Genomic DNA, 23125 nt, shown 5'->3' on the forward strand with positions numbered 1-23125 from the left:
TCAGACAGCAGTTTGGAAAACCACAGTTGGTACAGTATGTGTACTTGTGAAATCTTGAGGGAAGATGCACAGATAGAGGGTTTATTTTTTGTTTACTTATGCTAAGTACAATTAAAAATGCTGATATGGCCAGAACAGATAACAGCCTTCAGTTACACTACAGAGGTTCATCTATCATTTTGTGGTCCACAGCTGTGGTGTTGTTGTCCAATAATAAAAATTTTTCTTCTGATACAGAATTCCAGTGAGATTGAATTCCCAACATTTTTGAAAGACACACAATGGCAAAGTATGTGGTGTCCAGACCACTTTACACAGAGGATTCCTTTACAGATGAGCATGAGAAAATCTGCCGGCAACGCAAGACCATGCTGGACCACGTTAAACAATACTTCATGTAAGATGGAAATGTTTTATTTTGTATCACACTGAGAGACCATCAAAATGCTTTTAAAAGTAGATGAATTTTGATCTTATATAATATTCATATAAGACTTTAACCACTATTTGATATTCTTTCCTTCTGTCATTTATTGGACTTAAAATGTAAAGTACAGCATGTGTTTCACAATATATGATACTATATGATACTCTTTGTATGTTTGTGTGTGGTGATACAGTTGCGATTCAAAACGTGCAAAAAATGCAGCCATGTCTGTACTGCCCATCATTGGATGGATGAAAATGTACAATGTCAAAGAATGGATACTGGGTGATCTTGTATCTGGAGTCAGCACTGGACTGGTGGCTGTACTGCAAGGTAAAACTGTCTACAATTAAACTTCATCATTAAACAAAAATTCCTCCGATATTGTGGTCTTCAACCAGTTGCCTCCTGTCTATCGTATCAGTTCCTGCATTATACATTTTACATTATATAACATTATAATATCGGATTACAAAATGGTCAATGGAATGCAAAATACATTTTTTTTTAAAGAAACCTTAAGAAAAGTCATCATGGGACCCTAATAATATGATTCTTAACATCATCATCAATAAATATTCAAAATATCCAGACTGAATGACTGAAGTATTTATTTATAGTGTCTGTCATACCATTTTGCACATTCAACAGACAGCTAATCAGCCAAAGATCAGGGAAGCTGATAGATATGTAACAGTGGTTCATATAATAATGTGCACTTAAAATTGTTGGGTTTTCTCCTTTTCTAAGGACTGGCATACAGCTTACTAGCATCTCTTCCTGCTTGGTATGGGTTATATGCTGCCTTTTTCCCTGTGATCATCTACTTTTTCTTTGGTACTTCTCGACACATTTCTGTGGGTGAGTTACCAGTTTTGAAAAGTATTGTAAATGTGGTAAAGATATATAGGGCTTAACGTGGTATAATTCAGAACAGGACTGTCCCAATAAAAGGTGTTATATTTATATATCAAAAATGAGTTGTTTTTTTAATATCAAAATGAGTTGCTGGGCTGGCTGTAAATGTACAAACAAACCTGAAGATAACCATTAGCTAATATATTAACATAAAACTGAAAGGCACATGTGCAGCCTTTGTCTTCTGTAACTTGCAGTGTAGCCATAAAAGAATGTTACACATATCAAGAATGAGAGACTACTAAAGCAAAAAGAAAATTTTAAAAAAGTCCAATATCAGTTACCATATTTTAATGCTGATAGGCCTTTCTGTGTGGACTTTGCATATTCTCCTCGTGTCTGCACGGGTTTCCTCCGGGTGCTCTGGTTTCCTCCCATAGTTCAAAGACATGAACATTAGGTAAAATACCCAGCCACTGGGGTTGCACAAGCCAGTGCATACTTAGTGCTGGTCCCAAGCCTGGATAGATTGGGGAGGGTTGCATCAGGAAGGGCATCCGGTGTAAAAACCTATGCCAAATCAAATATACGAATCATAAATTGGGATGGGGGCGGCACGGTGGTGTAGTGGTTAGCACTGTCGCCTCACAGCAAGAAGGTCCTGGGTTCGAGCCCCGGGGCCGGCGAGGGCCTTTCTGTGTGGAGTTTGCATGTTCTCCCCGTGTCCGCGTGGGTTTCCTCCGGGTGCTCCGGTTTCCCCCACAGTCCAAAGACATGCAGGTTAGGTTAACTGGTGACTCTAAATTGACCGTAGGTGTGAATGTGAGTGTGAATGGTTGTCTGTGTCTATGTGTCAGCCCTGTGATGACCTGGCGACTTGTCCAGGGTGTACCCCGCCTTTCGCCCGTAGTCAGCTGGGATAGGCTCCAGCTTGCCTGCGACCCTGTAGAAGGATAAAGCGGCTAGAGATAATGAGATGAGATGAGATAAATTGGGATGGATGATCCGCTGGGGTGACCCCTAGAGGGAGCAGGCAAAAGAAGAAGAAGAAGAATGCTGGTTGATTTTTTTTTTAATCGTTGCTGGAATTACACTTTCAGATATTGTTAAAAAAGAAGAATAAGAAGAAAGAGCTGCTGTAAGAGAATAATATGTCTGTGTATGACTAAAAGTAAGGAACAGAAACATTGCATATAATTGTAGATTACACCAAAATCTAGATGACCATAATAAAATTAGATTTTCATGCAATTCATAAAATATGAAAGCTTTATAAAAGGCAAAAACTCAATGCTTTTGTCTTCTTTATTAATGGAAGCACTTTATTTTACATTAGACTAACTACCTAGTAGTATGTAATAATAATAATAATAATAATAATAATAATAGTGTACATATGTAGAAATTATAAGTAATGTGTGTCTTGTATGTTGGATAGACATAACGGTGCACAGTAACTCATTGAACACTACTAGGTTTATACAGCAATACTTTATACTACGGAGCAAGAATAATTCAGAATGCAATGGTTAAATACATAGATCATACAAGTAATACTTTGAAATTAAAGTGCATAGTTAGAAGACACTATTTGGTGCTAAATCCACATTTGGACTTCATTAATAACAAACTTTGTTTTTGTGTCAAAAACAATTTCAGGCAGAATAATTACAATATGTACAATATGTGATGTTTCAAGCACCATTACAAATTTGTTACTTGTACTGCTACTTGTACTATTTATACATTAATTTACTGAAGCAGTTTGTTAGTATTGACTGTTATTATGTTCTTTTGTGGTTTGTAGTTACTGTGGTTGGGAAAAAACAGCTTTTCATGTTACGAAGAAAACAAAAACTTTCTATCCATGCAAAAATAAAACAAAAACAAAGAAACAAACAAACAAACAAACAGAAACCTTACCGACTGTTAGAAAGTGCTGACACTGGAGACCATAATCACACATAATCACACTGGGATGTTTCACTGTGTGTATCATTCTGCTCATCTGTATCCTACACATAAAAATCCACCTCCTAGTTCAAAATGGTTATTACAGCAGTGTCAGCAACATCTTCAGTGAACATAGCAAATGATAGTTTTCAGGAATATAACTTTGGACTTAAAAAATGAAAGTTAATTATATGAAGATGAAAAGGAAGAAGGGATGCCAATTTTACCAGAAGCACCTTTAACAGGAATGTACAATCCAATATGAACTACCGGTAGCTAGCCAGCTAGCTGATGTGCTAAAAGTGAGTGTAGCTTCTTCGGGATCTATTTCTAATAATGGAGCAAAAATAACCAACATTTGGCCATATTGTGTTCAAAATTTCACATACTCAGTATTAATTTCTTGTTTATAGAACTGGTATATAAAGCAATATCACACTTATTGTTCAGTCCTACTACTCCCTGCCGCTCGACATGAGCATGGCGGTCTCTAAAAGACTACTCAGGCATCTGCCCAGGAAATTGTGCCAGTTTTAAGGTTTGAGCAGCTTTTTGTCTCTTGTGTCTCTCGTCCTCTGCTTTCTGCCTATTGGTTTCGAAGGTCTTAACTCCATTGCAGACCATACTCCTCCAGAGCAGTCCATCAGTTGGTGCTGTAGCTCAATCAACAATCCCACACTCTTTAAAGAAGTTTCTTTTTAGGGTATCCTTGTATTTCTTCTTAGGATCACCAACGCTTCTCATTCCTGTGGATAGCTGACTGAAGAGAAGCTGTTTAGGAAGTCGTGTTGCGTCCATTCTAACAACACGCCCAAACCACCTCAGCCTATTTTGCTGTAGCATAGCTTCAATGCTTGTTATAGAGGCTTTATCAAGAATTGCAGCATTGGTAACACAATCATACCATTGGACATTCATGATGGACCATAGGTATCTTTGGTGAAATTTCTCAAGTTGCTTTACTTGATATTGGTACATAGTCCACATTTCTGACCCACACAGGAGTGTCAGTATTATAGTGGCTTGATAGACTCTTATTTTGGTTTCCAACTCAAGTTCATGATTATCAAAAACACACTTACATAGCTTGCCAAAAGTACTGAATATAAGCATGAATATCATCATTAGCTATAGCAGTTAGCCTACAGCCTCGTGCTTAAGACCAAATCACAGCCATGCTGATATTCAGTACAACATAACTCTCTCTCGTGTAATATTGCTTAAATAAGGTACATTTTTAACTTAGACAAGTTAAATGGCGGGCGGCACGGTGGTGTAGTGGTTAGCGCTGTCGCCTCACAGCAAGAAGGTCCGGGTTCGAGCCCCGTGGCCGGCGAGGGCCTTTCTGTGCGGAGTTTGCATGTTCTCCCTGTGTCCGCGTGGGTTTCCTCCGGGTGCTCCGGTTTCCCCCACAGTCCAAAGACATGCAGGTTAGGTTAACTGGTGACTCTAAATTGACCGTAGGTTTGAATGTGAGTGTGAATGGTTGTCTGTGTCTGTGTGTCAGCCCTGTGATGACCTGGCGACTTGTCCAGGGTGTACCCCGCCTTTCGCCCGTAGTCAGCTGGGATAGGCTCCAGCTTGCCTGTGACCCTGTAGAACAGGATAAAGCGGCTACAGATAATGAGATGAGATGAGATGTTAAATGGCCAGGTGATGATATTGTGTTGTGCATTACTAGTAGTAATTCTTACAGAATTAACTGTTTCCTTGAACTGCATGTTTCCAATTCAGGAGCATTCCCAGTTCTGAGTCTCATGGTAGGGTCTGCAGTGACCAGGCTGGTACCTGATGAAGGTCCTGTGGCCAACATCACAGGCTTTGAAGGGCTTACGATGGACCAGCAAAGAGCCATGGTGTCTGCCTCAGTTACCTTCCTCATTGGTATTTTCCAGGTATGCCTGTATCCTCTCATAATCTTCAGCTCTTGCTGCTCTTACTGTACTTACTTCTTTACAGCAGAAGGTGCCTAACATAAGTGTCATATATACATTATCCAGAAATGATAACAGAAAGTTATAAAATGTATTGGTCATATTGAACTTCAGAGGCTTTTATAGTTATTTACAAAGAATAGTGGTCAACTTAATGTGATAACTCTTCTGCTCTCTAACACTCAGCTTGCCATGGGGTTGCTGCAGTTTGGCTTCATAGTGATTTATCTGTCTGATACGCTTGTATCTGGGTTCACTTCTGCTGCTGCAGTTCATATCCTGGTGTCACAGCTCAAATTTATTTTTGGGCTGAAGGTACCAGGCTTCAGTGGACCACTTGCCATTATAAAAGTAAGTTCAAAAGGTTTTTTGAGTTACCGTTCTGTACTGTGTAAGTCCAATTCTTACAAATAAATGTATGGGAATGCATACGAAGTCATATACACATTATCTTGGTTCAGTAGTAAAACATAATCTCACATAATACTTGCATTTCTGCATTTGTGATCATATGGTCACTCCATTCATATTTCATTGTTTTAATTCTAGATTCTGGAGAAGACCTTTGGGCAGATCACATCCACAAATATCCATGATTTGGTGACATCCATTGTGGTGATGATTGTTGTGTTCATTGTGAAAGAGCTCAATGAAAAATTCAAGAAAAAGCTTCCGGTACCCATCCCAATAGAAGTCATCATGGTGAGTGTATCTAGTGGAACAGTACACATAAAAGAAAGCAATAGTGTTGTAACTTTTATGAATTTATGAATGAATCACTGTTATGAATTTATGAACGTAAGAAACGACTGTTTTATTGATTGATACATCTGACAAATATTACCTTTTGCAAATTAACTTTCTGAAGCGAGTGTTTTATTACCATCTTGCACAAAGCTCTGTAAATCATATGTACAGAAAGATAAAGGTTCCAGACTTTTTTTTAAATTATTAATTAATTCATTCATTCATTCATTTAACCCTTGTGTGGTGTTCATATTTTTGTTACTCAGCCAGTGTTTGTGGGTCTGGTGGACCTGCTGCATTTTGGTATTTTAAATTTAACACAATCAAACAATTTTACATTAAATACTTAACAGATGTTTACTTCACCCCAATTATAAGCAATATACGAGCAGCATATATGGTTAAAAAAAAAACACGGACACCATACGAGGGTTAAACCAATTTAAGGGATTTACCTGGCACAGAACTGACACAGAGTTGAGCCATCTGGTCTGCCATTGCTAGATTATGGGATTTTCTATTTGTGAGACACAAAACAATGTGTGTGTTGAGAAAAGTCACAATGTTACCAGGGGTTAAATTAAAGGTGGTTAAATAAAGGGGGTTGGGGGGGGGGGGGGGGTTTCAAGCAAAAGTAGACCTCTCTCACCTTTCTTTTATGTGAATGACAAGCTGAGCTTAGGGACGGCACGGTGGTGTAGTGGTTAGCGCTGTCGCCTCACAGCAAGAAGGTCCGGGTTTGAGCCCTGTGGCCGGCGAGGGCCTTTCTGTGCGGAGTTTGCATGTTCTCCCTGTGTCCGCGTGGGTTTCCTCCGGGTGCTCCGGTTTCCCCCACAGTCCAAAGACATGCAGGTTAGGTTAACTGGTGACTCTAAATTGACCGTAGGTGTGAATGTGAGTGTGAATGGTTGTCTGTGTCTATGTGTGAGCCCTGTGATGACCTGGCGACTTGTCCAGGGTGTACCCCGCCTTTCGCCCGTAGTCAGCTGGGATAGGCTCCAGCTTGCCTGCGACCCTGTAGAAGGATAAAGCGGCTAGAGATAATGAGATGAGATGAAGCTGAGCTTAGGGCTATGATTTAAAGAAAATATAAATTATAGCATACAGATAGCAGAACTAACAACTGAACTAAAAACCTCAGGTCTGCCCATCCTACTATACTTATTAAGCCAAAAGGATGGAAACACACACTTCCTTTAATCACAGTTCCATGATATCAGTGTTAATCAACACATAAAACAAACAGTACTCCAACCACATTCACAGCACTCATGAAAGGAGTTCCATTTCCTCCTAAATCCCAGTTTAAGTTCTGAATGTGACCTTGAAAATAAAAGACTGTTCTGATAAAAACGGTACTTTCTAAAAAGCATAATCACAATGGAATTCCAAACTACAACCAGCAGAACCTTTTTTATTAGCAGTTAAAGTGGTTCAAAGATAAGATGGCAATGGTGCTGTGTCATGCAAGCTTGGCTTTTTTGTTAACTATCTTTATCATGCACCATTTTCTGATTAACCGCAGTGTGGCTTCTCCATTGTTCAAACTTTTTCCCTCTTTCAAAGACGTGATGTAGCAACACAACCTTACTAATCAAATAAAATATACAGTTATAACTGAATTTTCATTCACGTTTACAATTTCTCTGAGTGTGAGTATTAACTCAACAATTTCCCTGGTTATGCAGACTATCATCGCATGTGGAGTATCATATGCATTCAATTTCCAGGGAAATTATGGAGTGGATGTTGTAGGGAAAATACCAGATGGGTAAGCAACAAAATCATGAATTGTTTTATATTTAATTTATAAAATTGACCAGAGAAAAGACTGAAAAGTTTGACCACAACATATTTTCTCCTCTTACTAGATTTGAGCCACCACTTGCCCCTAATCTTCAGATCTTTAAGGAAACAGCAGTAGAAGCTTTTCCTATGAGTATAGTGGGTTTTGCTGTAGCCTTTGCTGTGGCTAAAGTCTATGCTGTCAAACATGACTATGTTATTGATGGAAACCAGGTGAGCGCCACTGTAATGTAGCTTTCAAGAAAATGGGACAACAAATAATGCTGCAGAGATAGTAAATCTTCAGGTTATTTGATTGCCATGCAAAACCTTTGTCATGTGTCTACAGGAGCTCATAGCTTTTGGTGCAAGTAACATCTTTGGTGGAGCGTTCAAATCCCTGGCAGCCAGCACAGCTCTCTCCAGGACTGCAGTACAGGAGAGCACAGGAGGGAAAACACAGGTATTTCATAAACACACAGCAGGTTTAGCAGTTAAGCATTTAGAAGAAGAACTTTATTCATCACACGCTTGTGAAATTCCTCTCTGCATTTAACCCATCTGAAGCAGTGAACACACACATGCACACACACATTAGCAATGAACACACACACACATACCCAGAGCAGTGGGCAGCCATGCTAACAGCACCCAGGGAGCAGTTGGGAGTTAGGTGCCTCGCTCAAGGGCACCTCAGCCCAAGGCTATCCCATATTAACCTAACCGCATGTCTTTGAACTGTGGGGACAACCGGAGCAAACCCACACAGACATGGGGAGAACATGCAAACTCCACACAGAAAGGCTCCCGTCAGCTGCTGGGCTCGAACCCAGAACCTTCTTGCTGTGAGGTGACTGTGCTAACCACTTACACCACCACTTTATTGCTTTTTTTGCCGCCCATTTATCAGTATGTTTTATGTAGTATGCATGTGGCTGCATTGTATTGTCATTTAAACAGAAATATATCCTTTACAAATCATTACATTTCAAAACATGTAAGATGAACAAACATAAGTAACAACAAATCAGTCAATCCATTCCCAAGTAAAAATCAAACTATGTAATCGGAAATACTGACCTCTAGGGTTGAGTTGGAGGTATATACAATTCTATAGTGAAGCACTACAATGAAGCTCACATGAAAGGCGTGTAATTCCAGGAATAAACAATCTACGTTTTAATGGGTTAAGGGTGGAAAATTATATTGCCACATGCAGTCTATTAAAAGAGTGACCTGCAATAAAGTGCCTTTAAAAAGTCTTATTTTACCTTTGTCAGATGATCTGTTAACCCGTTTTATTTGGGCCGTATTGTACGTTGATAACAGCAGACTACAATTAACATTAAACATTTGGACTTTGTTCTACCAAAACATAACCAAACTGTTGTTGTTTTCCAGATTGCTGGCCTTCTCTCCGCAATCATTGTCCTGATAGTAACTTTGGCCATAGGGTTCTTGCTAGAGCCATTGCCAAAGGTAACATTCAGGATTAATCCTGCAGTGTTTAATCTGCATCCACTGAATAATCATTATAATGAAAAATACTTGGAGTCTCCAGTGTTCTGCATTTTAGTTAATTCCTCAATGTGGCATGCTCCATAGGGGTGTTTTATGATGTGTGTTTTGTAGTCAGTGTTGGGCGCAGTGGTAATAGTGAATCTGAAAGGGATGCTGATGCAGATTCGTGAAGTCCCTTACCTCTGGAGGAAGGATCGACCTGACTGCGTAAGAGACCTTCATGTTTTCTTTCTTCCAACAGCAAGTGAAATTTTTAAATATACAGTACCTACTGAACTGTGCCACTCAAAGACTCATCTACATGAATGCAGTCTGAAGAGAGATCCTTCACAGAAAACTTGTCTAAAAGTTCTTAAAAGTGTAACATTCAGAAAATGTTCTTGTAACAGTTCCTGATGTGGGTGGAGCACAGAAGCATGGCAGGCGAGAGTTGATGTTCATACACAAACACATTATTTGAGCTTTTCCTCCCTCCCTCACTCCCACATGCGTGGTGGTTGGGAGGGAGCCCCTTTTCTCTGCGCTCTCTCTCCTTTTATGCTCCATCCCTGTAACACACACACACACACACACATTAATTGACAGCAGGTGGAATGACTTCGCCACTTACCTTCCCCAACCCTGCCCTCCATTCACAGACTGCTGCTTGGCCACGTCCCCGCTGCCACAGTTCTACTAACTCAAAAGTGTTAGCTGGGTAGTAATGGCAAATAACAGCACTAATTTATTTAGACCACTAGAGAATTGTTGGTGAATAATTAATTATAACGTGTTTTATAATAATATACTGAATAGACTCCTGTAATGGCTTTTGTAATTGTGTTCCCATTACTTCCCTCCATTCAGGTTGTTTGGGTTGTGACCTATGTGGCCTCGATCTTGCTGGGGCTGGATATCGGCCTTGCTGTGGGACTCGGAGCAGAGATGATTGCTCTTCTCTTCAGGACTCAGTTGTGAGTATGACTAAATTATTTGACAATAAGGGCATTATAACTTACAACAAACCAAATACTTACCATATAAAGGATACATTTTCTCATTTAAATTTTAAGAATGAAATTACTGCAGGACACTTAGAGTTTTGGTTTATTTACTTACAGAACAACAATATACTGTATGTCCTTTATTTTCCAGCCCACACTGCTGTGTCCTGGCAAACATCCCTGGCACTGACATTTACAGGAACCGCAAGGATTATGTCAATGTAAGTCACTCATAATTACAGATTCCCCATGTACAGATTACAGTGCAAAAATATTCCACAATCCCTGCCTTAAAGGCAATAAAAATCATAAGTCTAAATCTGACATGGCCTACTGTAGCTCAATAGGTTTTTCGATACACAAAGCAATGTTTTATACTTTGGAAACAGAAGTTAGGATTTTGTAAAAAATTGCAAAATTAAGAAACAGCCAGAAGTTTATACTCTTCATGAGTGAAGTTTAGATACTCAGTACGTTTACATGCACATCCAAATCGAGCTGCTGTCGGTAATCGAGCTAAGGGTCCCAGCAGGGGTGCCAGAGAAAGCCAATCCTACATGCACGCAAGGAAATCGAGCTATTGTGTGAGGTGCATTGTGCACCCGAGCCACAGATGGCGCTACACGCCCCATCGTGTTGGTACACTTCCGGTTGTCGTCATGAAGAAGAGCTATTCAAGCATAAACAAAGTTATCAGTTCCGTGTTCACAAGAAGAGTGTTTGTAGTTTGTATGTATGAACAGAAGTGTTCCTAATAAAATGGCCACTAAGTTGAAGTTGATCTGTAATGGTGACCATATTAACTGTTATCCTGCTAACATGCTAATAACTTACCAACTAATTAGACTGAATAGACTGTTGCCTTAAAAATGATATATATGGAATATATATATATATATATATCAGGGGCGATTTCTCAGAGACAACAAGGGAAGCCGAGCTTCCCCTAAAATTCTCTCCCCAAACTGCGGCGTCTACGACGTTGAATTCTCATTAAAACAATAACTTGCATAACATAATATATGCCCAAGATTGTATTTATGTTCATAACTATCCTGTAACTTATTTGAGTGATGTCTGACGAACTTGCAGTTCGCTACGAGAATCACCTTTGCTGCCAGGCTGTAACCTTTCTTATTTCAATGGGCTCTATGGACTGGCAGCAGTGTTGCCAGATTGGGCGGTTTTAAGTGCATTTTGGCGGGTTTTGAACATATTTTGGGATGGAAAACGTCAGCAGTATCTGGCAACACTGACTGGCAGCCGGGTATCCGTTGCAGTCTACGAGACGGCTCTGAACAGCCAATTTCGGCTAGTTGTTATTGGTTAAAATCAACAAAATCGTCACTTCCAGGGAAGCCAGGCTTCTCTGAGACTAAACGAGACAGTGGGAGGGACAAGAAGCCGGGCTGATAAAGGATTATTGGAAGTAGTGTTTGAAAGACATGAGGAGGGCGGTACTTCGGCGAGGAACACGGAAATATGATCAGTCAGTCCCTAGCGGATGTCGAGAAAGTGTAGTCGTGTGCTAAAGTGCTGTCCGAATTTCTTTTCATATAAACGGTTCTTCTCATTGATGTCTCTGTACATTACTCTGTAAATAAATGTAAATATTACTCGTTGTGCTCCGTTAACTTTCATCCATTCTATCAGTTTGATCATTCGTGAATTCACTCATTTATTTCATTTGTAGTTCAATCTGGTTGTAGGCTAGCTTGAGCCTTATTGGGATCTGCAGTGCTAGCTGCTAACAGAAATTGGTAAAGTCTCTGGAAAGCACAACCAGCTGGTATGACAGGGTCACAGACCATTTTCTGGAAAAGGAGCGGAGGGCAGAATTTGTGTATAAATAGTGTTCATGTTCATGAATCTGAAGTGTGTATATTGTTCAGTAATGTTAAGAGAATGGTGGGCTCTGTTATAGGTTATACCTGGGTATAATATTCAAGGTTCTGTGTGTTGCATAGCCTACCTAGTTATGAATTTCCAGACTGTGTTGCAGAAGATGTTCAAGGATGTGTTGCACAGCTGGGTGTTGTGTTAAAGACTCTGTGTTGCATATCAGGGTATGATGTTCAAGGCTCTTCGTTGAATAGCCAGTGATTTTTGGATGTTTGATATTTTTGATTAAGGATATGAGGCACTAGCCTGGCAAGCCAGACTATAACATGAAATGTGCAAGCAAAAATACTTTCTGCCACTAGGTAAGGTTGTCTAGTTCACTATGCTAATGGGGCACACCTTTCTATGCTTTGATATCCGGCCTACAGGTTTTACGATGAATGCATAAAATGGGCTTCCCCTGTTTTAAAAACCAGCAGCCGCCACTGATATATATATATATATTTTTTTTTTTTTTTCTTTTATGAGCAACTATTATTAGGCCACTCAGTAGCTTATGGAGTTCATTCAATCCAAATGTTTGTGTTGAGAGAAATTGCATGCATCACTGTATCAGTATGGATTTATAACATTCTGTATGCACATTATGGATACTCCAGAGCCCTCCAGCAAACATCATCAATAATCAGGATTACAAAATGTATTCCTTTGTTTCCTCCATTTATTGACTTATTGTATGTGATCAAATGTATGCCTTGACGAATAACTACACTAGTTTTTTGATACAATTACATAGTGCACTGCAAGAAATCCACTAAGTGTTTTTGGTTTCTTTTAGGCATCACACATTTATTAGAAAACACAGCAAAGGTTCAAATATTCAAGTTAAATACTTAGCAACAGTATCAATAAATCCACACATGAACAATAGCAATGATATCTATGACCACAGCTAATGTGCAAAATATTAAAGTTAAATACTTAACAATATCAACAAATCCACACATGAACAATGGCAAAACACCTAGACTTAATTATACAATAAAGATACCTATGAAAAAAGGTGATTTTTTTTTTCACACACAGTGTGATATCCGGACTTCATAATTCATCACACCTGCTCCTGCTTAGCAACTTCTAGAATGCACACCTCTGTTGCGCACATAGAAAAACTGCCACCTGATCTAAGCTGCGCTAATAGCGGCGCTGTGCACACACGGAGCTACACATTTCACGTGTCCCGCTCCCAGAATCAGACTGTACCATTAGTAAAAAGGGTGGAGGGGTGAAATGACAATATCATAAATAATTCAAGAAAAATGTTATAGCAAATCATAACCATGTATAATTTGCATATTTTAACAGATGAAATGAAATATTTTATTTCAAAAACTTAGACAAGGCAATACTATTAAAATAGTATTAATATCCCTCACAGGCCCCCCTGTCAGTGCCAGGCCCTTAGAATCGTCCTAACTTCCCCCCCCCTAGCGGCGCCCCTGGGTGCGTACATGCCCAGACACAAGTGTTCCTAATAAAGTGGCGGCTAAGGTGACGTGTCATGCCGACCGAGGCTGTTTTTTTTTTTTTTCGACCGAGGCTGTTGTGTTTCCCGCTTGTGGTCTCGTCACTCCCGGAAGGGGCAGTGCTGAAGTAAGTAGCTCGACTACGTAGCTCGATAGGGTTTACATGCACTAACGCTACGTTCACACTGCAAGGCTTAATGCTCAATTCCGATTTTTTTTGTGAAATCCGATTTTTTTGTGAGGTCGTTCACATTAACAAATATATGCGACTTGTGATCCTCAGTATGAACGAAAAGCGACCTAAAAGTGTTCCGCATGCGCATTGCAGGATACGACGACGTCACACGCAGTGAGCATGGCCAGTGTTTACAGAAGTAAAACCGCCCGGTTGCGGTATGACCCATCCAGTAAAACCGCCCGGTTGCGGTATGATCCTCAGTATGAACGAAAAGCGACCTAAAAGTGTTCCGCATGCGCATTGCAGGATACGACGACGTCACACGCAGTGAGCATGGCCAGTGTTTACAGAAGTAAAACCGCCCGGTTGCGGTATGACCCATCCAATCTAGCTTGAATAGCTGTATCCCCCCAAATGGAAATCAGCTGAGACCCGCCGCCTACTTCAGCGCAGAATAGTGACGTTTGTGGCTTGTTGATGACGTGTAAGTCGAATGAATGCGACCTGGCGGTTCAGACTGAAGTCGCATATGAAAAGAGCGGATAGGAATCGGAATTAGGACCACATATCCAAACGGCCTGGGTCGGATTTGAAAAAATCGGATCTGTGTCGTTCATATTGTCAATAAAAGATCGCATACAGGTCACATATGGGCGAAAAGATCGGATTTGATTCACTTCAGCCTGCAGTGTGAACGAAGCCTTAGTAGCTCGGCTACAATCGCATAATCTAGGTCGCGTAGCTCGATTACGAATTCAAGTTCGGTTCAATTTCAGCCGAGCTAAGGTGTTTCCATGCCATTTAGAACTTCGATTTCAGTCGAGCAACGGCAGAAATTCGATTTTCTCTATGTGCATGTAAACGCACTGATTACTGTGTGTGAAAAAAAAATCACCTTTTTTCATAGGTATCTTTATTGTATAATTTGTATAATTAAGTCTAGGTGTTTTGTCATTGTTCATGTGTGGATTTGTTGATATTGTTAAGTGTTTAACTTTAATATTTTGCACATTAGCTGTGGTCATAGATATCATTGCTATTGTTCATGTGTGGATTTATTGATACTGTTGCTAAGTATTTAACTTGAATATTTGAACCTTTGCTGTGTTTTCTAATAAATGTGTGATGCCTAAAAGAAACCAAAAACACTTAGTGGATTTCTTGCAGTGCACTATGTAATTGTATCAAAAAACTAGTGTAGTTATTCGTCAAGGCATACATTTGATCACATACAATAAGTCAATAAATGGAGGAAACAAAGGAATACATTTTGTAATCCTGATTATTGATGATGTTTGCTGGAGGGCTCTGGAGTATCCATAATGTGCATACAGAATGTTATAAATCCATACTGATACAGTGATGCATGCAATTTCTCTCAACACAAACATTTGGATTGAATGAACTCCATAAGCTACTGAGTGGCCTAATAATAGTTGCTCATAAAATCTCATCTCATTACATTCTCATTATCTCTAGCCGCTTTATCCTTCTACAGGGTCGCAGGCCCTGCGACCCTGCTCATAAAAAAAAAAATATATATATATATATATATATATATATATATATATATATATATATATATATATATATGTGTGTGTGTATATATGAGTGATTCTACGCTTATGGGTACTGAAATGGGGACATGAACTTATTTTTAAAAATTCACCTAAAACCATTTCTTTTCAGGTCACAAAACATGTAATCTTTAATGAATGATATGTTAAAAGATAACTTTAATTTTCTGAGATGTAATAAAAACATATTTATATGCCAAAGTCAGAACGTAACAGAAGTGTTGTGGACATATATATTCTCAATTTTAACAATGTAGAATTACTTTTTGAAACATAGGAAGGTGATGTTTTAGCAAATATAATTAATAAACATGTGTAGTAGAATAAACATACACATTCTTTCAATAAGATTAACATGGTATATAGCTAGATTGTAATTAATTTGTAACAGACGCGAGATGGACAATCGTAACAGAAGTAATGTAACAGACATCATTTTGGAACTCATAGGCTTGACTTTGGCATATAAATATGTTTTTATTACATCTCAGAAAATTAAAGTTATCTTTACTACAAACTACAAACACTCTTCTTGTGAACACGGAACTGATAACTTTGTTTATATGCTTGAATAGCTCTTCTTTATGACGACAACCGGAAGTGTACCAACACGATGGGGCGTGTAGCGCCACCTGTGGCTCGGGTGCACAATGCACCTCACACAATAGCTCGATTTCCTTGTGTGCATGTAGGATTGGATTTCTCTGGCACCCCTGCTGGGACCCTTAGCTCGATTACCGACAGCAGCTCGATTTGGATGTGCATGTAAACGTACTGAGTGAATCTTCTCACTGAGTTGAGAGATATTTCTCATGCAAAATATGATGATAAAATAGAATTTCTTCTCCTTAATCTTGCACAGATGTACGAATCAGAGGGAGTGAAGATTTTCAGAATTCCTTCACCAATATTCTTTGCAAATATTGATTTCTTCAGAGGCAAACTGATTGATGCTGTAAGTATTTATACAAAGTTATAAGCTTGACTTGACTAATCTTAAACTTCTTCAGCAAAAAGGGTCTGCCCAAACTTTGCCCTGTTCAGTGTATTACACAATGTAGACTTAGACTCATAGCTCACAAAAAAACCCCAACCCCCCCCCCTCCCCCCCCCAAAAAAAAAAAAAAAAAAAAAAAAAAACCCATATTTACAGTGTTGTTATGGCATGGTAATTCAGATTCACATCTACCTATCATGCCTAAACTCATATAATGATTTACTTTTTGCAGTGGATGTTGCCAATTATGGGACAATTGCTCCATGGTAATACAGAGACTATAAAGTATTTCCAGTGCATCCATTCTTTTTCATAATGTTTATTGAGTTGTATGCAGTCCTTCTTGCATGTCTGCAGATAATTCAAAATTGCAACTTACCTTCTGTCCGAGGCAAAAATAGTATTAGCTTAATTCAATTCAATTTACTTTCTTTGTATAGTGCTTTTAACAGTAAACAATTTCATCAAGCAGCTTAACAGAAATCTGGATTTAGATTTAAATGCCCTAGAAGCAAGCCAGAGGTAGTAATGGTAAGGGGAAAACTCCCTGAGACATCATGAGGAAGAAATCTTGAGAGGAACCAAAAGGGAAGCACATACAGTTCTATAGAGAAAAGCCATACTGTATTAAATATGTTGTGTGGCTTCTAAATCACTTAGGCTTAAGTATAAGGTTTAAATATATGTATGTTTATCATTTTTTTTTTAATACACTAAATGCATTGTAGATATGTGTCTCTCTCACACACACACACACACACACACACACACACACACACACACACACACACACACACACGTGCGCACACAGCTTCTAGGCCATTAAAATTCTCCTGTCAGTTACTTCTGACTGTTCCTTGACCCTGGTTATAACTGAAAGATATGTTTTTCTCTCGCTGTGCCAAGGCTATACTGAAGCATACTTTTATTCCATAGCTTTTGGGAAAGGCTGAATGCATCTTCAACGAGGACATTTCAAGGTGTGTGTTCAGATACCACAAAAAAGGTTTTTGCTTTCATGCAGGTGCAAGTGAACAGTCAGATGTTAAGGTCACAGGACAAAGAAAGACCACATTCATTAACACGTACAGTATGTGCGTTGCTACACAATGCATTTACAGCCTCCTTAGTAAATGCCTACACAGCAAAATCCTCAGTGTTCAATTAACACTTTCAGAGTTAATTTGTGACCAACTGGAGATATATAAACACTCTGGGTGTTAATTCAACACTGGGGATTTTGCTGTGTAGACAAGATCTCAGTAGTTTAAATTAGGCTACTAGTTCGTTTACATTTTGGGAACAAATACATCCATTAAAAATATTGCTGACAGGTACAAGCAAAAATAATAACAGCGCGAGTGGGATTTAAAAAAAAAACCTCAAGTGATACAGCTGAGATTGAAGAACTGCTAGAGCCAAAATTCACACACCATGCTGACACTGAACTCTGTTTTTTTTTTTTTCCTTTTCCTGGGAGCATAGTTGTACAGTTCATATTTAATGTTCATATTAAATTATAGTTGATATTTAATTTGTTTCTGTATATCTGTATGTACTGTATGCCTGCAAGTTATTGTCTAAAACAGAGCACAGTTCTTTGGTCAACACATGTTTTAAATGTACTTATTTACTTTTTCCTCTGTTACAGGTGGGTTTCAATCCCTTGAGAGTACTGAAAAAGAGAAATAAAGCCCTGATAAAAATAAGGAAGCTAATTAAGAACAGCGAAGTAAAATTCACAAGTGTAAGTCCAATACATAGTGAGGCAGCCGCTTGGTCTGGCTCTCTGTGCTTGAACCTTGATTATGGCTCAGGCACAAAAGAAATATTATCTGGTTATCAGACTTATAATAATTTTTTGTCTTTATTTTATATATATATATGGTGGCACGGTGGTGTAGTGGTTAGCGCCGTCGCCTCACAGCAAGAAGGTCCGGGTTCGAGCCCTGTGGCTGGTGAGGGCCTTTCTGTGTGGAGTTTGCATGTTCTCCCCGTGTCCGCGTGGGTTTCCTCCGGGTGCTCCGGTTTCCCCCACAGTCCAAAGACATGCAGGTTAGGTTAACTGGTGACTCTAAATTGAGCGTAGGTGTGAATGTGAGTGTGAATGGTTGTCTGTGTCTATGTGTCAGCCCTGTGATGACCTGGTGACTTGTCCAGGGTGTACCCCGCCTTTCGCCCGTAGTCAGCTGGGATAGGCTCCAGCTTGCCTGCGACCCTGTAGAACAGGATAAAGCAGCTAGAGATAATGAGATGAGATGAGATGATTCAGAAGTTTGTAGTCTGTACATTTAGATAACAACAAACTCTAATTTCCACCCTATGGAATATTAGTAATTATAGAATCTTGATTTAAAGCCCTATTCTGCGAGATTAAAAAAAATGTTTTTGCTCTCAGGCTCCCCCTGCAATTGGTGATTGTAATTTACTTTTATGCCACTGATGTAAATACAAGTCACGCTTTGAGCTCATCTCATAGACAGCTGTGCACATGTTTGTTTAAAAGCCAGTTGAACCATAACCCTGGCAGAAGCCAAAGAAACATATTGATTGACAAGGTACATTAATATTATAGGATTTTACACAAATATGACTGCATAGTTTTATTTACTGTGACAAAGTTTCGTTCATTGTAACAAAGTTTTAGTTTTACTGAAATACTGTGTTTGCATTTTCAGACCACATACTTTGTTTGCTAAGCATTTGAATGTGGACTATGTGTGTAATCGACATGATATTGGCACATATGGCACCTAATATACATTGGGCAGTGCATATCCTATTACAAGCTACCTGAGATAGGTTTGCAAAGTTGCAAGCTTTCAAGGCTTATTTTATGTGAGATTGAGAAAGATTGACCAAATATTTTGGCATACCGGTAAGATTATGTTATTTATTTGCATGCTAGGCTGAGATGGGATTGAGGTTAGATGACTTTTGTCATCCAGAAAAAATACAAATGTCTGTGAGACAGTGATAACATTAATAAGGTTAAAGCCTACATCGCAATATTTCATAAATAACATTGGCAGGGATGTACACTCTGCTGTTGGATAGTCATTGTTTTCCTGTTGGCTGTGAGACAGATCACTACTTGTCTTGACATAAACATGGATGCTCAGAAATTTTTTTTTCACCGTACTGCAAGTCAAAGTGCATACAACTTGGAATAGTAGCATGCTGAGCTAACATAAACAGAACCCTACTAACACCAACATCTCTAATGCTGGGGGATGCTAATGGCCAAAGGACAGCTAGTCAGCTAAATTAACCTTACAACACTTGGAGGTTCCTGACATAAGGTGATGCAAACTTGTGTGGCAATCTCACCAACAAAGCTAGACAGCAACCAACACAAGAGCAATTATAACCAGTACTCATGTCTGACTGTTATCTAGCAGGTTTTCTAACATCACATTGAGATGTAGCCCTGTGATGACCTGGCGACTTGTCCAGGGTGTACCCCGCCTTTCGCCCGTAGTCAGCTGGGATAGGCTCCAGCTTGCCTGCGACCCTGTAGGACAGGATAAAGCGGCTAGAGATAATGAGATGAGATGAGACATTGAGATGTAGTTAGCAGCTAAACCTCTATGAAAATGGTCAAATTGGCTTATGATTAAAAGTTAGTGAGTCGACAACTGTGCTAACACAGCCAAACATCAAGCAAATGCAATAACATAGCACACAGCAATGCGGCTAATATAATATTACTGACTCAGGGGCGGCAGCAGGAAGTTTTGGATGGGTGGGCGACATATCGCGCGCCAAAGGCGCACCAAATGTAGGGGTGGTCTGAGAGCATGCCGCCCCCCCAGAAATTTTGGAATTTTTAACCATCTAAAATGCTATTTCCCGCATTTTGAGAGGCAAATTTTGGAGGAGTAAAGCTAAGTTTAATGTCTCTATCAGAGTACATTTTGTCCATGTATTTTTTTCTATATGAAACAGAACCAATGATAATAATACCTAAAAACCGATCACATCTCTTGGCAATCCTGTTTTGATCGAGGAATAAGTCCGTGAAAGTAATATTCCTGATCCTTCAAGGACCATTGTCAGCTCCCGGGAAATCCAACTGACTGATAATGACTGGTCGTGACCCCAGATCGGGTGCAAATTAATTCTTTTTCTGATTGTTACATATTTTTCAAATCAAAACTGTGTGATATTGGTGCATTGAAGCATGTATGAATTACATATGGAGCTGTATCAGTAAATTGGAAAAACTACATTCCCTTAGTTTTCTCATGGATCCGCTCCCCCCCCACACACACACAAACAAAACACGAGAAAATCCGTCCTCAATGTTCTTGTTGAATTAAAGAGCTAATAGATTTATATACCTGCTCTGCTATGTGGTATAAAGCAAGAGCACGAATAACTGTCTTTCCTTTAGTCTTCAGTGCGAATAGTCATTCATTTCTTGGTTTGCGAAATTTGACTTGGGATGTTAAAAAAATGTATACTGAAAACTTACCTCGTTATCATCAAGCAACTTGGGTGCCTTTGTTGAGCCCAAAAAGTTTGCAATCGATATTTGTCTGAAACTCCTCTTCATACTGATTTTCAGTGAGTGGTCAGGGCAGCAAGCGAATGTAGCTCTAGAGCAGCATCAAGTTTTTGGGCACCCAAAACTGCTTGTACGCCTCATGAACGCTATCTAGCCATCTGGGCAGGACACGAGTTATCAGTCAGATACAAATGTAGCGACACCATCATAGCCTTGCTGTCACAGGATCCCCGCTTTGGTGCGAGTACCCAAGGAGACCAGACATGTCTAGACAGTTGCCACAGCAATGGGTTAATTAGTCCACAGAATATTCATAAATCAGCTTGTCTACTAAAAGTGATGGGTTTTGCAGTTCTGCGTAAGCCAAATAAGGAAAATCCCGGGAAGCGGAAACAATCAGTGACGTCAGGGCCAGTCTAATTTGCATCGGTTTTGGTCCGAATGGGTGCTGCCAACCTACAGTACAAAGGGATGCCGCCGGGGCGCCAGGATGAAGGGACACAGCGGGATTTGATAACGGAAAACAAAGACGCGCAGCGGGCTGTTTATTCACACTACTCTCTCCTTTTCTCCCTTGTAAATAGTCAAAGGACTCCCAGGGTAACTTGGGGGGCACAGCCCCCCCAACATAATTGGGGGGGCCGTCCCCCCCCTCCCCGTTGCTGCCACTGTTACTAGTTCAACTAAAAGAAGCCCAGCTCAGCATCTGTCTTACAGCTTTTTATCTCTCTTAGCTCCTGCCAATGAGTAAAATCCAGTACAACATTTACGCTTGTATGGTCTCTTACTTGGTCACGTTCTTTTTTTTATCTTCCTGGCTTCCTCCAACAGCGTTTATTTTGTCTCTTCATATCGACTGCCATGGTGTTCGTACTGAAGATATCAATTTAGCTTATTTTTCTGGGTAGACATGCTGGCCGATTTTGGAAGCTAGCCGGAGTGCCATAAAGTGTTATGGAGTTCTTACGGTGCCATAAATCATTACACAGTTTTTGCAAGTGGTCTCTAGGATGCCCCACCAGAGTTACATAGTGCTATAATTGGCAAACCAGGCATGGACTTGGAATGGAAGACAAGCCATTGTCCCTATTACAAGTCAATGTACCATCAAAATTATTTTGAAGCTGATATTTTAAGGTACAATGTGTTGCTTAAACAATGTGTTGCTACTGTAGTGTTGCTTAAACTTTAAATGCTGAGAAGATTATTACTTTCTCCACAGAGGGGAATAGAGCTCACACGCACTTTGTCTAATGAAGAGTCAGAAGATGAGAGAAATCTGGAGGACTTAGATCAGCCAGTAGACTACTCGGGCCTTCCTGTTCAGGTGAACTGGAAAGCAGAACTTCCTGCCAACATCTCTGTTCCTCAAGTGGACATCCACAGTCTCGTCCTTGACTTCTCTGCTGTCTCCTTCCTTGACATCTCAGCACTCAAAGGCCTTAAAACAGTATGGAAATTGTATCCTAATCTGACTATTGTATTACCATAGAAACGAATATCGTTTTTATGTAGACACCAAACAATGCAACATGTATGCAAATTGCATGTGTAAGACTATGGTGTTTTACAGCATGTTTGGCATGCATAATGGACTCTCTTCACTTTATAAATGTGTAACACTGCTATAAAATTTCCAGGCTTTAAAAGAGTTTATCCGCATTGACGTTGAGGTCTACATTGTGGCCTGTGATCGTAAGTTTAAATGCTACTTTATTGTGGCATATAAACTGCCACAATTATGTTGCCATTGCAATAAAACTGTGACACATTATCTACCACTAACCTTTGAAATGCTCCTCTCAGCCTACATCATTGAGAAACTCAAGAGTTGCAAATTCTTTGATGATGAGATTACAACATCCATCTTCTACTTAACCCTCCACGACGCGATGCTGCACATACTTGAACACCATCCGCCCCTCAGCATTAGTGAAAAGGTAAGGAGTTTTCAGTATTTGTTTCTGCCACTACCATATCCCATGCTTGAGTATTCAACACGAATAATTCCCTCTATTTAACCCATTAATGTGCTCATACAGGTATACTACAACACTTATGAGAAGGTGAATAATGAAAATAATTTGCGCAACAGAGAAAAAACAGTGAGTGAATCCACCAATTTTTGCAACTTTTGTACCACCTTTTTTTTTAACCACACCCTAATGCTAATTTATACATTTATACAGTAGAGATAGAGGGAGAGAAAAAAATCTGTCTTTCTTTGCAGGGCAAGGAACCAGAGACCAAGTTATAATCCACACCATCTCAGTTGCTCTAAAGTACG

At 39.6% G+C, this 23125-nt stretch overlaps 1 protein-coding gene across 1 annotated transcript; it reads left to right on the plus strand.

Annotated features, from left to right (window-relative positions):
• The first annotated feature begins 281 nt into the window (after positions 1 to 281).
• On the plus strand, positions 282 to 23095 carry slc26a3.2 (solute carrier family 26 member 3, tandem duplicate 2). Its single transcript, XM_060903535.1, has 20 exons — positions 282 to 397; positions 621 to 760; positions 1178 to 1288; positions 4973 to 5133; positions 5359 to 5523; positions 5722 to 5874; positions 7608 to 7690; positions 7791 to 7938; positions 8054 to 8167; positions 9106 to 9183; positions 9337 to 9432; positions 10072 to 10178; positions 10360 to 10429; positions 16194 to 16286; positions 17980 to 18075; positions 22061 to 22288; positions 22479 to 22533; positions 22645 to 22778; positions 22881 to 22943; positions 23069 to 23095. The coding sequence occupies exons 1-20, from the start codon at positions 282 to 284 to the stop codon at positions 23093 to 23095; spliced, it is 2238 nt and encodes a 745-aa protein (XP_060759518.1).
• The last annotated feature ends 30 nt before the right edge of the window (positions 23096 to 23125 follow it).

Source organism: Neoarius graeffei, chromosome 21, assembly GCF_027579695.1.
Source record: "Neoarius graeffei isolate fNeoGra1 chromosome 21, fNeoGra1.pri, whole genome shotgun sequence".
Taxonomy (NCBI): Eukaryota; Metazoa; Chordata; class Actinopteri; order Siluriformes; family Ariidae; genus Neoarius; species Neoarius graeffei.